At 53.9% G+C, this 16,686-nt stretch overlaps 1 protein-coding gene across 1 annotated transcript in view; it reads right to left on the reverse strand.

Annotated features, from left to right (window-relative positions):
• Positions 1-438: 438 nt before the first annotated feature.
• MUC4 (mucin 4, cell surface associated) overlaps positions 439-16,686 on the reverse strand; it is a 58,291-nt gene continuing 42,043 nt past the window's right edge. Inside the window, exons 7-23 of the mRNA XM_045902096.1 lie at positions 16,462-16,641; positions 16,149-16,274; positions 15,025-15,144; positions 14,500-14,708; positions 13,933-14,023; positions 13,329-13,496; positions 12,667-12,768; positions 12,054-12,284; positions 10,872-11,009; positions 9,051-9,232; positions 6,920-7,079; positions 5,830-6,009; positions 5,322-5,395; positions 4,129-4,193; positions 3,806-4,044; positions 1,618-1,780; positions 439-634 (exon numbers count right to left, since the gene is read on the reverse strand). Coding sequence (XP_045758052.1) covers positions 439-634; positions 1,618-1,780; positions 3,806-4,044; positions 4,129-4,193; positions 5,322-5,395; positions 5,830-6,009; positions 6,920-7,079; positions 9,051-9,232; positions 10,872-11,009; positions 12,054-12,284; positions 12,667-12,768; positions 13,329-13,496; positions 13,933-14,023; positions 14,500-14,708; positions 15,025-15,144; positions 16,149-16,274; positions 16,462-16,641 — 2,624 coding nt within the window. The remainder of the gene's footprint in view (positions 635-1,617; positions 1,781-3,805; positions 4,045-4,128; positions 4,194-5,321; positions 5,396-5,829; positions 6,010-6,919; positions 7,080-9,050; positions 9,233-10,871; positions 11,010-12,053; positions 12,285-12,666; positions 12,769-13,328; positions 13,497-13,932; positions 14,024-14,499; positions 14,709-15,024; positions 15,145-16,148; positions 16,275-16,461; positions 16,642-16,686) is intronic.

The raw sequence follows: 16,686 nt of genomic DNA on the forward strand, positions 1-16,686 counted from the left end.
GAAAAGGAGCTGGAATGGTTTATTCCTTCCTCCAGGGAATACAGGCAGTGGGGACAAGAACCAGATAGGTAAAGGCACTGAGTATTTATCCTCTTGGAACTGATGGACAGAGACCAGCAAGGCTGTGAGGGTTGCTGGGTGAGTGTGGGCTACTCCATAGGGGGGGTGTCTCTACCATCCTCCTCAGAAGGCCAGGCTTTGGCTTGGGTACGTTTGTGAGAGAATCCATCCTTTAAGTCTTTATGGCCCTTTCCTGTCTGTCTCTGTTTCTACTGACAAGGTGTGGTCTTGTCTTTATTATTATTCATTCCCTTGAAGAATCCTGAGTCTCCTTCAAGCACCTTCTTTTTTCCAGCCTCCTCAAAGGAACAGCGCCGCCAGCAGGTGTGTGGGTGAGGCTGGGGTGGGTCCTGAGGTATCCTAGGCCACGGGGCTGCCTCAGCTTTCTGAGTCCAGGGGGTAGGAGTAGTGGTTCCCACGGTAGCACCCAAAGCGCAGAACCACAAACACCACGGCCCCCAGTAGCAGGAGGAAGCCCAGGGCTCCAAAGAGGATTCCGAAGAAGGCACCCAGCTTCATGCCCAGGTGCTCACAGCGCTCACCCCAGGGCGTGTAGATGGAGAAGGGCACACAGCTGCGGACAGAGAGGAGACATGGTCAGCAGTGGGGAGGCCCCAGGAGGTTATCCACGACAGTCTGGGCTCCCCTCTAGGGACCAAGGCGGAGCTGAAGCGTGGCTCCTGGGTAGGGGAGGCTGGCGCAGGTGACTTCACCTGGGCCCAGCTCCCCCTGGCCGGCGGGGCGGGGCTGGCTGCCAGTGAGCGGGGGCAGGCAGAAGCCCAGGCTCTTCCCAGCCGTCCTTGGACCTGGGAGCAGAGATGGCTGGGGGGATCCGGGACTGCAGTGGGCGTAAGGGTAGACACAGGGCACTGAGGTGCCTCGAGGGCCCCGGGGTGGTCCTGCCCTTCTCCTTCTTAGCAGGCCTGTAGACTCTGTGCACTCCCCCCACGGGAGCGCCTCAGACTGCCGATGAACCACAGGGCCACAAGACGCCAGTGTGAGAGGCCCTGCACTGACTGGTACTCTTACGGAGGGGCAGGGCCGGGCCTAGACACAAGGCACTGAGTGCCTTTCCCACGAAGAGACAGCAGAATGTTCACCCCAGAAGCAAAACTGGGTGGAAGAGTTTGCCATTGGAACCCACATCCCCCTGGATGCTGGATCTGAGCAGAAGCTCCTGCTTGGTCCCACCCTCGAGTCACACACAGCGGCTTCTGTTGGGTTAACTTACTGGTGACCTTGGGCAGGTTCTACTTGGGCACATCCCTACTTCACTTACTGGTGACCTTGGGCAGGTTCTTTACCTATCTCTTCTTTAAAATGGTCCTAATACCTACCCAGGAGCTAAGGTTGAGTTTTAGAAGATATATAGCATCTTTAGTCTCCACACAGAGTAAGCACTCACACGTCTTTTCCATGATCCCTGTTCTCTCAGTTATAAAAAAAAAAAACAACAGCCCCACTGTCCTAACTTTTGTGGCTTTTCTGGGCCCCTTGCAGTATCTCTGTCTGGTTGGCCCTGCCCTCCCTGCTCTTCCTGCCCTCTCCCGGACTCACGTGCAGCGGGGGCCTTGCGGCCAATGCTGGCACTGGCCTCTGTGCTCACAGTAGCCCTCGCTGCACGGGGACACACACGTGAGGCCGCTCTGGGGGCTGTAGACCAGGTGGTAGTCCTTGTAGCCGCTACAGATGAAGTAGTTCTTCAGCGTGCTCACGTTCACTGTCAGGAAGGACACAGATGAAGACAGAGAGCAATCAATAACTTCAAATCTATACCTCTTCCATCAAGATTTCTGTTCTCAGGCATTTATCCTGAGCATATCATTGGAAAAGCACACAAATACGTATGTTCATGGGCGTCCAGAGCAGTCTGGTTTATAATAGCAACAATGTTTAATAGGCGGGGTTTTGTTAAACAAGGAATACTGTGCAACCAATAAGCACCGTGGGATGGAAAACACATTGGTTAGGAGCAAATGCTTTGAAGTAAACCAGACCTGTGTTGAAATTCAAACTCTACTACTAACTAGTTGTGTGCTTTGGGGGAAATTCCTTAACTCCTTCAGCCTCAGTTTCCTTATCTTTGAAAGGAAACGATAATCACCCTACGTACCTTGCTGCGAATTTTAAAGGAGATAATATATACCGAGTATTCATTACATTGCCTAACACAGTGAGCACTCAATACATGGTCACTATTGGTATAACATTCTGTTTAGGGCGCCTGGGTGGCTCAGTTGGTTAAGCGACTGCCTTCGGCTCAGGTCATGATCCTGGAGTCCCGGGATCGAGTCCCGCATCGGGCTCCCTGCTCGGCAGGGAGTCTGCTTCTCCCTCTGGCCCTCCCCCCTCTCATGCTCTCTGTCTCTCATTCTCTCTCTCTCAAATAAATAAATAAAATCTTAAAAAAATTAAAAAATTTTAAAAAAAATAACATTCTGTTTAAAATATAGCACAATAGGGGCACCTATGATAAAATAATATATCAAATGGGAATATGTACACAATATTCAAGATAATATGTTCACAATTGCTTAAGTAATGAGGTTATTAAACATTAGGTACTACTTGATCCCTTTTTTTTTTTTGGTGCGCAGCAAAGCAGTTTATTGAGCGATAGTACAAAGCTCCCGAAGAGGGAGGGGACCCAAGAGGGTTGCCCTACTTGATCCCTTTATGATAAAAAATATTGGTATGTGTGAAGATTCCTATGCATAAAAGAAAATTCAGAAGGATATGTGCAAAATGGACTTGTCTTTGGGGATTGGAATTACAGGTGATTCTTTTTCTCTTTGTTAATTTGTGTTTCCTCAAGTTTCTACAGTAAACATATTGTATAATAAAAATTGTGGGGTTTTTTGGCTTGTTTTCTTTAACAAAAGGCATAGTCAGGTCCAGAGTGGTTGTTCCCTTATCCCCACCCCTAAAGCCCTACCACACATACACGAAGTAGTTTGGAGGATTTCACCTTGTTGCCCCAAGGAGGGAGGAGGCACAGCCTGGATCTGAGCAGAAGCTCTTGCTTGGTCCCACCCTTGAGTCACACACAGCGGCTTCTGTTGGGTTAGGCGTGGTCACTGCCCTGTTCTCTGCCTCACTCCCCAAATATAGGGTGGTCTATTCCTTCCCTTCCTTGGTGTGCTTACCAACTGGTCTCATTCTTGTTCCAGGATAATCAGGGACGATCATAGCGAAAAGGGACCTCAGAAATCCCATCTCATTTTCCAGATAGGAGTGTTAAGCCTTGGATTGGGGATGGCTTTTGCCCAGGGTCACACCTTGCAAGGAGGGAAAATCTCTGCCCCTCGGCCAGGTCTCCAGCCTTCTGCTTAATAGGCTCTGGCTGGAGGGTAAAGGCAAAAGGGATGTCCCTGTTTAGGTTTATAAAGTGCAATGGTATTTTAACAAAATCATTAACAATTTTATTGAAAGAAAGAAAACTGTCAGCAGTGGTGGTCAGGAAGGTGGCAATTAGAGTAACAGCTCTGTGCAAACTGCCTGGGGATTCATCAAGCAGTACTTTGTGCTCTGCTCTTGAATCTAGAAAGCTGGTGGGTAAAACGTTTAAAATCTCTCTCTCAAAAATGACCATCCAAAACCTAAATTACTTGCTTCTGGCTTCTCTGTGGCCCTCCATGGAAAACTGTTCCACCACGGGTTTGTGCGGGCTGAAGACCTGAGATAAGTTCCCCCGTTTACCCCTCCTTCAGCTATCCCTGTGACCATCCCCAAGATAGTGACTCACGAGCTAACAAACTGTCCACGTCCTCCCTGGAGATGGGGTGGAAGTTCACGTTGGTCCTGGGCCCCTCACTTCTGCTCCACTGCCTCCACGAGGACTGGGGTAAGAACGCTTCCAGGACTGCGTCCAGCAGCTCGGTGTTCAGGAAGTCGATGACAGGACCCCAAGGGAGGTACTGGAACTCCGAGATGACCTTCCAGCGTCTAAGTAAGCTTCCGGAGGCCAGCGCTGTCCCGGATTCGCTGTGTGGGAGGGGTACAGTGAGGCACGAAGGGTGGAAGCAGAGGGGCGAGACCTAGGGACCCGGTGGGGACAGTCCCACTTACCTTGGTGCCACTAGCCTGTTCCGAAGAAAGGCCCGCACACTCAGGTTCCGCAGTCTGTAGGCCACCTAGGGCAGAGGATGGGGGAGTGGGAGTGGGAGTGGGAGTGAGGCGCAGTCCAAAGAGGAGACCCCTCCCACTGCAATGCATTTATTTACCCCCATCTGGCTCCTTCTTTGCACACAAGCGCCAGGACCTGCAGAATCTTTCTCGCCCCATTCTGCATACCCACACCCCAGCCTGGCCTGGTGACCGGCGTGGGTCCCTGCTTAATCAGAGTTTGTTGGTGAGTGAAGGACTTGGCCTACCTCCCTGCCGCCAATGACAAGGGGAGAATCTGAGATGAATGGCCCCTACCTTTGCCTCTGTTCCCTGGTTCACCCACTCATTCTCTCCCCACATGGAGAGTGAACACCGATTATGTGTAGCCAGACCTCCGGGATGGTCAGGTGCTGGGGGGTCAAGCTGACTCAGGAATAGTCCGTACTCAAACATCCACAGTCTGGTAAAGTCGACAAGCATCAGCGGACTTTACCTTACAGAGTGCGGTAGCAGCAGAACTAAGAATACTTCTTATTTTTGAACACGTGTATTTTAGGCACCATGGTGAGTGCTTTACATACATTATCATTTAAACCTTGACACAACCCACTGACTAGGTACTATTATTATTCCTGTTTTGCAGATGAGACATCAAATGATTTGTCTAATGATTACACCTGCTCTGGGGAATGGTAGAGCAAGGATTTGAACCTGGGTATGTAGGATTCTAGAGCCTCAGTAATTCGACTACTGTGTGGTTGAGGAGGGGACAAGGGCATAGGAGCCAAGAAGAGGGAGCTGCCAGTTCCCTCTGGGAAGTCAGGGAAGGCTTCCTGGAGGTGAAATGCCTTTTCGTATTTCTACCATACCATACCCAAGTGCAGGTCTCTAGGACACTCAGGAGGAGAGGCTGGGGGGACTTGAACCCCCTAGACCCTAGTCTGGTTATTCCAGTCCCCTTGGAGATCTCTGTCCTGGGGCTTCCTGCCTTCCTCACCCCCAGCCTTCGCCGGGGCAGGAGGCTCTGGCCTCCTCTGGCAACTGAATCTGGATGGATGACTAGCTGCAGAACACATAAATGAGGGCTAAGACCCTGCCCTAAACCTACCAAGGCCCCCCTCCCCCGCCACCCAGGGCTGGCCTGCAGCACTGACCGAGGCATTGACATCTGTCGCAGAGGCATTTTCTTCTTCACTGAGCCAGAGCTGGATGACTCTTAAGGGGAGCTCTGGAAATGGGAGAAGCAGATTCACAATCACCTCACAGTTTACATAGACTTACCCAAGAAGGTCATTGGGCCAGCTCAGGGAGACTGCCCATTCTACGGTGACAGAGAGTCACCAGATGAATCAGGAGAAGGGGCTGAGTCCATTGACCCTCACCCTAGCGCCCATTCCACTGAATCAAGGCTTCCTGACTCCCGTCTCTCTGGGCCAGGAGGCCACCTTCACTCTTTCCTCGGCGGACTGCTCAGGCCTGGGGTTCATGCTGTGGCAGCTGCCCCCCCCCCTCCAGCTCCCAGAGCTGGCAGCTTAACCATCACCTGAGAGAGATTCGGAGTTCTGCCCTGTGAGTTGGAGGAACTTAGCTCTGCCCCCCTCCGAGTCCCTCGTCTCCCCTCAGGGTGAGAGAGATGCGGAGGCAGAGGGCATCGGACGGCACCTTGACGGACGGTTGGAGTGAAGTTGTTCCCGGCCACGATGCAGCGGGTGTCGGTGAAGGCCGGGGGGCAGGTGCAGGCCGGCCGGCAGCCCAGAGCCTGGGAGATGGAGCAGTGGCCCCGGTTGTAGCAGTAGTTCACAGGGCAGGACTGGTTCCGACAGAGGGGAGAGGTCTCCCGAGCTGCAGAGGGAGCAGGGGGGTCAGCAGACCAGGCCGGGCAGCGGGGAGGGACGGAGCCCACAGAAAGCTGCTGCTAGGATGGGCTTGGTTTCTTTCCCCACAAAAGCTCACTCAGTCTGCGTTCTGCTTCTGAGTCACTCTGAACCTCAAACTATCCTTCTCCCTTTTCCAGACAGTTCCTCTGCCCGGTTGGTATGCTCCCACTGCTGCTGGAGGAATGGCATGTTTATCAGACCCCCTGCATCAGGAAAGGACCCAGAAGGCTGGCAGGACAAGGGCCCGCCAGCTTGTTTTCTGCACTTTCATCCCTTTTTCTGCCTTATAAAGCTGTGGTTCTTTCCGCTCTGACCTCTGCTCAGAAGACACGGGGGCCTCTAGATTTCCTTTGGGCACTCTAGGAGGCCTACTGAAGGCCTCCCTGTGGTCTCCCTCATCATGACTCCAGTGGCTCAGAGGTCAAGAACAGATGGTGGGAGGAGGACTCACAGGGAGGACCCTGCCACCAGATGCCCATGGCAGCCCCCCACATGTCCCAACTGAGATGTGGAGACCCTGAGCTCTGTGTCTCTGAAGACGCATGAGGAGCCTGAGGGCCCCAGCTTGCCCCTGGCTCCCTGGCCCCTGCTGGACATCTGCCCCCCGCCCGAGGCCATCTTCAGATTCTTGCCCTGGGCTTTCCCCCTCAGAGCCTCAGCCTGCCCTGCCCTGGCCACTTCCCCATGCTTGCACAATCTTCTCCTTCAGCCTCACACCTCCCTGGACATCCTGACCTCCTTACCGTAGCCATCTGTATTGAGTATTCTAAAGACTTGCCGGAAAAGGGAGAGGAATGGTTTGCCCCAGGCCCCAGGTCCTCCTGGTGCCAACCGTCCGCAAGCCTCCTCCCACCGGGGCCCTGTCCCCGGCTCACCTGAACAGTGACGCCCATCCCCAGTCAGGTTTGGGGGGCAGGCCTCGCAGCCCTTCCCAGGAATGCACTGCACACTCCCGAAGCATGGCTCCTCACAGAGGTCCTTGGAGAGTTCACAGTAGTGGCCAAAGGTGTTCCTGTCACACTTGCAACCAGCCACCTGGAACGGGTTGCTGATTACTGAGTAGCCAGGAGGCGGAACCATTAAAGGCTTCTGGGTGTTTCTGTACTGACCCCTCTGGTCTGAGAACCCATGGACCTCAAGTCCTTGTCTTAATTCCGCCAGCATCTACGTGAGCACCTTCTTGACCAGGCTGTGGTCCTGTACATCCTTGCCAAGGCCACTGGGTCTCCCTGGACAGTTCTTTCCCCCCGACCCCTCTGCCTGGTGCCAGCCCTGGGATCTCAACCACACCATATTTCCTTGCCAGAAACCCTTTTTAGAGTTAAGACAGGGGCTAAGTATTCTACTATCCCTTGAAAACTGGATCTTACGTAAGCTCAGTTTCCTGCCCGATCTTCCCTTGCTGACTCCCAAACCAAGAAGACAGAGCCCCACTGCTAAGCACAGTGAGAACACACAGCAACCAGAAAAATGGCACAGGGAGGTACTGATTCCCCAAACGTCGTCCAGCCCCCTGGTCTCTCTATTCTGACACGCCTATGGAGATGACTCTGGAAATCTCCCTAAAATGAATCCCCTCCAACACTTTCTACTTCCAAGGCTGGATATTTTGGGATACCTAAAATAATATATTGATTTTAATCTCTGTTTCTCCCAGTTAGTATCTTTTTTCTGTCTTCTACCCCCTGGGCTCCTCTACCACTACCCCTTTCAAGTATGAATCCTTTGTTCGTGCTTCGGGAGAAGGGTGCGTGTGAGGGGTGAAGGGGATGCTGGGGTATTGCCAGCCAAACACTTTCTTTTATGGCTCCTGCTTTACAACCAAAACAAAATAAAACAAAAACAAAACAAAATTTTTAAAAAAGAAATGGGGCAAGATTCATAGACTAAGACCAACTATCTTGGTTAAAACTTGCAGGAGCAAAGATTTTCTCCAAAATAAAGAGACCCTTCTTTTAGCTGGAAGGCGACAGTAGAGGAGATAACAAAAGGGTTTGGGAGTGTCAATGTCATAGGGGACCTGCCCTTCTCTTCCCAGCACCACAATGATGAGACCCTAGAGAGAAATGGCTGCGTGGTACTTCTGGGCAGATGGGAACTTAGGCTTCCTGTGTCTGAGCAAGGCACAGAGCCGCAAATCACCTCCCTGGGACCAAGGAGGAGGGAGCAGGGAGCCTGTGATCTGTGTAGGCTCATGCCTAGGGACCACAAGGATGCCTTCCTGCCCACATCTCTCCATGCCTCGTTCTAGAACCATGGAGCTGGGTGGGGGGTAGGGGGGGTGGCACTTGGGTGGCTCAGTTGGTTAAGTACCTGACTCTTGATTTTGGCTCAGGTCATGATCTCAGGGTCGTGAGACTGAGGCCCCCGTTGGGCTCCCTGCTCAGCGGGGAGTCTGCTTGAGATTCTTTCCCTCTCCTTCTGCTCCTCCCCCTACTTGCTTTCTCTCTATCTCTCTCAAATAAATAAATAAGTCTTTAGAACTGTGAAGCTGGGAACCCCTGGGGAGTTTTAAGGGATGCTGAGGTGAATGTTTCCTGTCAGCCTGGCAGAATGGGAGCTAGGAGATAAAAATTCAGCTGAGCTATAAGCAGTGAAGAAAGTTCTGTTTCTTATACACGTAAGTTTATGGCCCGAGATTGATGTTGACTCTCCTCACCTACCACAGCTCCCAACACACACACTACCACACAGGGACTGAAGTATGACATCTCTTCAGTTCCCACTGCCTTTCCCCTTAACAAGGAAACCCCCCGGGCGCCTGGGTGGTTCAGTTGGTTAAGCGACTGCCTTCGGCTCAGGTCATGATCCTGGAGTCCCGGGATCGAGTCCCGCATCGGGCTCCCTGCTCGGCGGGGGGTCTGCTTCTCCCTCTGACCTTCCTCCTTCTCATGCTCTCTGTCTCTCATTCTCTCTCTCTCAAATAAATAAATAAAATCTTTAAAAAAAAAAAAAAAAAAAAAAAACACAAGGAAACCTCCCACCCACCCTCCTCCCAGCACTCACCTCCAGGGTGGAGTTGCCCACCCAGCTGGTCTGATTGTATAAACACTGGCTCTCTTCCCTGCAAGCACACACCACCGTCTTTGGCTGGAGTACAGATGACAGGTTGTCTTCGACATTTCTTGCTAGAATCTCCAGAGCGAATGGTTCCAACGATTTTGGTGTCCATAGCAATGTCCCATTCTCTGCCCCAGGGAAGAAAAGACCATGGAGGGGGCACCTGGGTGGCTCAGTTGGTTGGGCGACTGCCTTCGGCTCAGGTCACGATCCTGGAGTCCCGGGATCGAGTCCCGCATCGGGCTCCCTGCTCAGCAGGGAGTCTGCTTCTCCCTCTGACCCTCCTCCCTCGCACGCTCTCTGTCTCTCATTCTCTCTCTCGCGAATAAAAAAAAAAGACCACGGAGAGCTGGGAGCCTTGACTGTTGTGCAGTCTGACACATCCCGGCATCTAACACCCAGAGTGCTGATATTGGCCTTCCTGCACCTCTCTCAGACCACCCCTCAAACGTCATCAGGCATTTCCTTGGGCTTGGCTGGTTTCCTGGAATGATCCCGGTCACACCCCAAGCTGGAGGCAGCATGAGCCCCACTAAGTGATTGTACGGTGGAACTCCACAGAGGGGAAGGCAGTTGCCCCCTGAAGAGACCCCAAAGGGCAACCCTGCCTGCACCTGCACCAGGATGGGACAGCCAGGAGGGACAGAGAATAAGGTCATAAGGCCAGGATCTTCTGGATGCTTCCCCAGGCTACACTGCAGACGAAACTGGCTTCCCCTCACAGCAGCCCCGTGCCTTGCCCTGATTTCTTGCCCACCCCTCTCACTTTGTGGACCTTTGAACTTCAGACACCAGACTACAGTGAAAACATTGTTACATATCAGCAAGGACTCTTCTGATCCAAACCTGTCTTACAGTGTCCAAGAAAATAAGCAAGTCTCCTTAACATAGCAGGTTGAGAGTTGTTGATAGTAGGGGACAGATGAGAGTAACTTCCAGGCTATCCCTCTGCAGGAGAGGAGCCCAGGGGAGGAGAAAAATCTCCTGATGCCATTGGCTAGCACCTGGGAGGGCGCCACATGGAGCCGAAGGGTACACACAAAGAAGTTCCTTCTTATGCACAGAGAAAGAAAATGAGGCAGAGAGAGGTGCTCTGAGCTTAAAATAAAGTCCCTAATGGCTTTGGTTTAGCAAAGATCAGTTACTAGCTTAATTGGCGCTGGCCACAGAAGGCAAGTTGCGTCCTGTGAGCTTTGACTTTGTGACCCAGATCACGGTTCTAAGACTGGGGGTGGCCACATCATTACTGACAGGGAGAGATGAGGCTTTGCTTGATCCCAGCCCAGAAAAGCAACAAGGAGAGACAAAGTTAGGCAAACATGGTTGGCCGACATAAAAATAATGAGAAACATACCAAATGAAGGTATTTGTATCTTTAAATCCTGTTCCATATTATATCCTTCTTTTAAGAGATTTGAAAATGCTTTAGATTAGTATTGTTTTAGTTGTTATACTTTATTCTAATACTTTGGTGATTGCATAAAGCTGGTTTAAGATGATTGCATGTTATTGGATTTGAGGTGAAATGACCTTTGAATCACTTGTATGGGCCCCGAGTCAGTGAAGCTAGCTGGCCAGATTGTCATGAGGCCATCACTGCGATTCACTGGGGGCACCTATCTGAATCATACAGATCATTCTAAGAAATGCTGGTCCTGGATATTCTGATGGAAAAGCAACATGAAGTAGCCCAGCGTATAATGATGCAAAATTACTTAAAGCTTGACTCTGACCTCATCCCTTCCACCTGCAGCCAAGTACTCTTACCAAAGAGCCTGAAGTCAGTGCCGTTGTTCCTCAGAGTGAATGTGACCTTCGCAGAGTGGCTGGTGTACTGAATCCGCTTGGTCTGCCCCACGTAGGCTTCCAACACACGCTGACCGTCGATGGATGGTGGGTACTTATCTGAAACACAAAGAGGGGATTCGGGGTTTGGAGCAAGACAGTTTCTGGCCTCACGGGCTTCCTCTCTCTTTGTCTAGTCCTCTGGTTTATGTGAGGCATTCTCAGGGCTGTGACCCACCTCTGGAAGCCAGAATTATTCTGTGTATACCTGCTTTCAGATCTCTGTAGAGCAGGTTGGGGTTCTATTGCCCACCTGGCCAAATCCTTAGCTTCTCTTTATCTTCCCCCCAGACAGGATTCAGGTCAAGTCCTTTCCTGATCAGAGTGCTATGCTCGGCATGGTACAACGTGAATCAGAGGACAGGGTTGTTCAGACTGTCACCGAGTTTTACTTCTGGAAGAGGGCTGGAAACCGTGAGGCTCATCTCCAGATGGGCATTGCATTTGTCAGGAAATAGAGCGATGCAGTGGAAATGCTATTTCCATTTCATTGTTCATTCATTCATTCAGTCACTTAACACATTTATTGAGCCCCTACCATATGGCTGGCACTGTTCTGGGTAGTGAGGCAGTAAACAAATAATAAAAAAAGATACCTATGAAAATGAGAAAATATGCTAGATCTAAGTGCTAAGGAGAAGAAACCAAGCAGGGAAGGCGAATAGGAAGTATGGGTAAATGTGAAATTTTAGACAGGAGAGCCAAGAAAGGCATTACTGTGAAGGCGACTCTATTTGCGTAGAGCCTTGAAGGAGGTGAGCGGTGAACGTGGGGCTGTCTGGGGGAAGGGAGTCGGACAGAGAACAGCACGTGTGGAGTCTGGAGTTGGGAGTGAGCCTGGTATGTCTGAAGAACACAGAGAAGCCAGTGGGGCTGGAGTGGAGGGAGCAGGGCGGGGAGAAGCAGAGGAAGAGTTTGAAAGGTACTGGGATCAGGCTGGAAAGGGCATCACAGAGTGAGCTGGGGAGTCATGGAGGAATAACATGAGCAAAAGATACTGTTAAATTTTTTAAATGTGCAGCTTAAAGGAACGTCATGAAAGGGGGGTGCTCCTCATCTGCCACCTGACTCTGCAAACGCCTCCCTGCTCTTTGTGCCTCTTACTGAGGGTGGCGTTCATCTGCTGGTGTCTTCTGAAGAGCATCTTAGTGCTCAGGCCAATGCCTGTGTTTCGTGTGGCCAGGCTGTCATAGATGCACTGTTTGTCTCCGTTACACTTGGCGACCAGCTTTTCATCCGAGGTGTTCTTTTGCAGTTGGGAAAGGAAGATAGGGGTGAAGTTGGAAGGCAGATGGTCATCTCTCTTGCCAAGGAGTTTTGTACCATTGATTTCCCCTATAACACAAGGAAGGCCATGGAGGTGGTACCAGGGATGGGTCTCCAGCTAAACTTCTGCCCTGTCCACCCCTTACCCTCACTTTATATGCCTTGGGGCGAGGGAGGGAGATGTGGAGGGATGGAGTGACTTCCGGCTTTTGAGGCTGGAAATCCCTCCTCTAGTGAGTGAGGGCCACCACTTCCCTCATCTTCATCTTCCAGGATGGGGGTGGAGGGGACAAATCTGGGGTGACACCCGAATCCTCAGCATATCCTCCCGGCCTTTCCACCTCTCGCTCACAAAGGATGGAGGTCTGGCTCCCATAGGCCGAGGGAGACAATGCTTCCTTCACCCTGGCCCGGCCGAGTCTACCCCGAGGACTCTGAGGCCCAGACTTACAGGTCATTCCATATTGAAAAAGTGTCTCCTCAGTGCTATTGCTGGGAATGGTGGAGCCATTGGGCATCCTGAAGTCGTCATCTGGATTGTCATTCCAGACTCCTGAGGGACAGAGTAGGAGGTCGGCCACCCTGGAACTGTGGCTCTCCCCTTCCCTGGGGAGCATCCAGTGGGGCACGCTCAAGGTGTGAAGGGGACGAGGGGGCCTGGGAAGCCTCTTCCAGTCCCATCTGTTCTCGGTTCAGTCCTTCCCCGGGGGAGGCGGGAGGACCACACCTCATAGCCCGCCCCTCTGTCTCAGGGATGGAGGAGGGGGAAATGAAGGAGGAAATGGAGGAAGAAGGGAGGGGGAGTGGGGGCTGGAGGGAGGGGAAGAGCAGCTGCTGACTCTACCCTCCCAAGCGCCCATCCTCAAAGCCCCCTGGGCTGCCCTGGAACTGGAGCCTTAGGATGGCAAGAAGTGAGGCTCGAAGGAAGCTGAAGAGGTCCCTCGTCAAGCCCCACCTCTCCGCGCCCTCGGGGTTCTGTTCCCAGGGGGCCGAGGAAGGGAAGCTCAGCCTGGGACGCCCACAGGCCAGCTGGACGGGGAGCTGCCTGCGGTCTGGGGCTCGGGCTCTTGTGGCTGCCGCTGCCTCAGACGCAGAGTCCTGTCTGCTTCTCACCCAGGAGGCCTTCTGTGCGGTTTCGATACTCCTCTGGGAGGCTGCAGGAGGTGTGGAGGATGTTGGTGAGGGCGGTCACTGAGATGGTCACGGTCCCATCGAAGGTGGCTGACACCAGGGAGCCATTGCGGGTCATGATGATGCCAGTGGTGTTGAATATCTCCAGGCCTGGAAGGTGGGGAGACAGAGGAGGAAGAAACCAGCATCGGAACCCTGTGGGTCCAAGACTCGGCAGTAGTGAAGGGTCAAGGTGCAGAGGGGAGACTTTGAGAGCAGCTCTGGGGTGGCCTGGGGGTGCCTTCTCCAGTGTCCCAAAGCCAAAGTCACAGGACACCCCCTCCTTCCTGGGGACTGGAGACTGGGGCGAGGCTATCACCGCCCTGGAGGAAGGAGAGAAGTGAGGAGGGGAAGCCTAATGCCTGGTCCTGGGTGAAGAAGCTGCTCAGGCCCAGCTGCTGAAAGAAGAGGGGGTGAAGCAAGGGTGCCGACGCCCCCCTCCATCCCCCATGCTGCTGCCTCCGCCTGACTCCCAGGCGCTGGGCGCCCCGCTGAACCCTGACCCAGGGAAGCGGGAGAAGGTGGCTGACGGCTGTCCCCAGCCTACCTTCCGGGTCTTCACGGTTAGTCTCAAATGTCACAGTCTGGTTATTGACCTGCACATGGATTGTGTCATTGGGCTCAAGGAGCCATCGGACCTGGAAGGGAATTGGAGGAGGTCTAAGCCTGACCTGCGGGTGGGCCCAGAGGCTGAGAAAGGAAAGGAGGCTGCAGAGAGTTTGCGCCTGAGCCCCGGCAGTGGTGTGGGGGGGGGGGCGGTTGGGGGAGGAAGGGGAGGGGGGTGATGATGAGGTTGTGCTAGCTAACAACGGCTTTAGAGTGCTCAGCAGGGGCCAGGCTGGAGCTAGGCACATTTCTCAGATGATCTCATTTAAATCTCACAACGGCCCTGTGAGGTAGGTAATATTACTATCCTAATTTTACTGTAAGAAAACTGAGGCACTAGAATCTCAGTCGTCTCTTTGGGATCACAAGGCTGATGGAGCCCTGACCTGAATCCCACTGTCTCTAGGGTTGACTCTCGAACCACTACACTGGCCGGATGTGTCCTCCCTCCCTGCTGCCCCATTCTCTTCCTCCTTCTTTCTCTCCTTGAGGGCCCTGCCTCACTCACTGTGATGGGGCTCAGGTGGCTGGTGTCATATTTAGCCGCAAAGGCAATGAAGTTTGTGGCCTGGGCCGAGCCGGTCTGGGCGGTGCGACCCTGCAGCAGGAACGAGGAGTTTCCGTCCCAGGCCCGGACGAGCTGGAAGTCCCCCAGCCCGTTGAAGGTGAAACTGGCACCATCCAAGGTGGTGATGTGGGGGTCCCCAAACATCCAGGCTGGAAAGAAGGAGAGATCACATGGCATGGCAGACCAGGGAAGGATTTGAGATCCCCCATCCCCTCGAGGCCAACTCAAGGCTGGGAGACGTTCAGGGAGTATAGAACCATCCCCCGAGGCCCTCTTGCACTTCTGTGCCCCCGCCCAAATTCACATCATTATCTCCGCCCTCCCACCCCCTCCCCAGTGCCACGTAAAAAGCCATCAGCCACACACCGGACCATCTCCTCGTCGTGGTCACAGCCCTGCCCCAGGAAGCTCGCTATCCCTCCCCAGCTGCTCCGCCTCAGCCCCGCAGGGCCCCAGCAGCCTCACCGGGGCGTGGGGGCCGATACCCGGCACAGCCGATGCGTGGCTGCCTTTGCTGGTAGAGGGCACAGAAGGATGGCTGGTCGTTCCAGCGGCAGCACCAGCTCTGCGGCTCTAGTTCCTGGTCTGTGGAGAAGAGCAGCACGTTGCAGGGAGAATGGGGACCTGCAGAGCCCGGCCGGAAGGTTTGGTGGGGCAGGATGACACGGGGAGCAAGGGCATGGTTTGGAAATCGGGCACACCTCGGGGCAGACCCTGCCCTGCTCCGTGGCCTCAGGCCATTGACCTGGCACTGTCTCCCTCGGCAGGCTTGCTGCAGCTGTGTGCAGCGAGCCCCCCGGGCTCATGGCTGTGGCCCAACAGCTTTCTTGCCTGAAGCGTGGGGCTGAGTCCCCCTGCTCTCAAAGTGCGGGAGTGGGGATGCTGGTCTGGGGAACCGTGGAGGCTGCTGTGATTGTCCGGAGTAGTGGGGTGGCAGGGGGTGGAGAGAGGACGCACATTACCCTGGTCCCCCAACCCTGTGCCCTCTAGCTCCTCTGGAGGGTCTCTGCAGGAGAGGACAGCCAGCTAATCTGAGTCCAGAGGGACAGGGACAGACTCGGTCCCCCCTCCTTCCCTGGGAAGATGCCCCCACTCTTGTCTGGGGCTATGGGGCCAAGTGAAGATGGGGCAAGAGGCACTGGATCATAAACCCCCAGGATGGCAGCTGAAAGGGATGTTGGAAGCTTCCCAAAGGTACAGGGTCAGGAATTTTTTTTTTAAGATTTTATTTATTTATTTGACAGAGAGATAGAGAGAGAGCACAAGCAGGCAGAGAGGCAGGCAGAGGGAGAGGGAGAAGCAGACTCTCCACTGAGCAGGGAGCCCGACGCGGGGCTCGACCCCAGGACCCCGGGATCATGACCCGAGCCGAAGGCAGACGCCTAACGACTGAGCCACCCAGGCACTCCAGGGTCAGGAAATTAATGGCCAGAGAGGGGAGGCTGCTGGGAGGGAATGGGGACAAAAGGGCTTCTTTCTTCGGGTCCCACTGCTTGGCTTGGAGCCCAGGCCTGGCCTCTGACAGAGAGGAGTAGAGGGAGCTCCAGAGAAGGTGGGGGTGAGACCTCTGCGGACAGGGACACACATACCGAACTGCCAAGGAGCATGCACTCTCCAGCCTTGGAGAAGCTCGCCCCAGGGCCCGTAGCTGCAACACACGCCCCCGCGCCAGGAGGAGAAGCTGCACAGCTGCTTGCTACCAAGGCCCCACCAGCCTGCGACAAGAACAGACGTACTCAGGCCCCGAGGCCTGGGGGGGTGGGGGGGGCGGGAATGGGCAGGCGTTTCTGGGGAGGGGCCGAGGGTGTCCTGGAAGGGACAGGTCAGGTGTGAGCAAAGGGTGAGTGGGCGGGCTTATGGGGCACGGTGGGGAAGCCAGAAGAGACAGGAGGGAGGTGATACCCATACTGATGGGCTGGAATCGTAAGTCCCATAGTCCCTGCTGCCAGGAGCAAGGGCAGGCGATCTGGTTCCAGCCCCATGTGGGCCACTGAGGCTGTCTATTCAACCACTGCAGGCACCGGAGACGGTAGTTGGGCCTTTCTTCCCTGTGTAGGCTATAGACCTGCAGGCCCCGGAGGCCTAAAGGAGCAAAGGAAGAAGGGGTTATCCCAGGGCCCAGGGCCA

This window comes from Mirounga angustirostris, unplaced genomic scaffold, assembly GCF_029215605.1.
Source record: "Mirounga angustirostris isolate CCGP_5_RB_7025 unplaced genomic scaffold, mMirAng1.0.hap1 SCAF_1, whole genome shotgun sequence".
In the NCBI taxonomy this organism is placed as follows: domain Eukaryota; kingdom Metazoa; phylum Chordata; class Mammalia; order Carnivora; family Phocidae; genus Mirounga; species Mirounga angustirostris.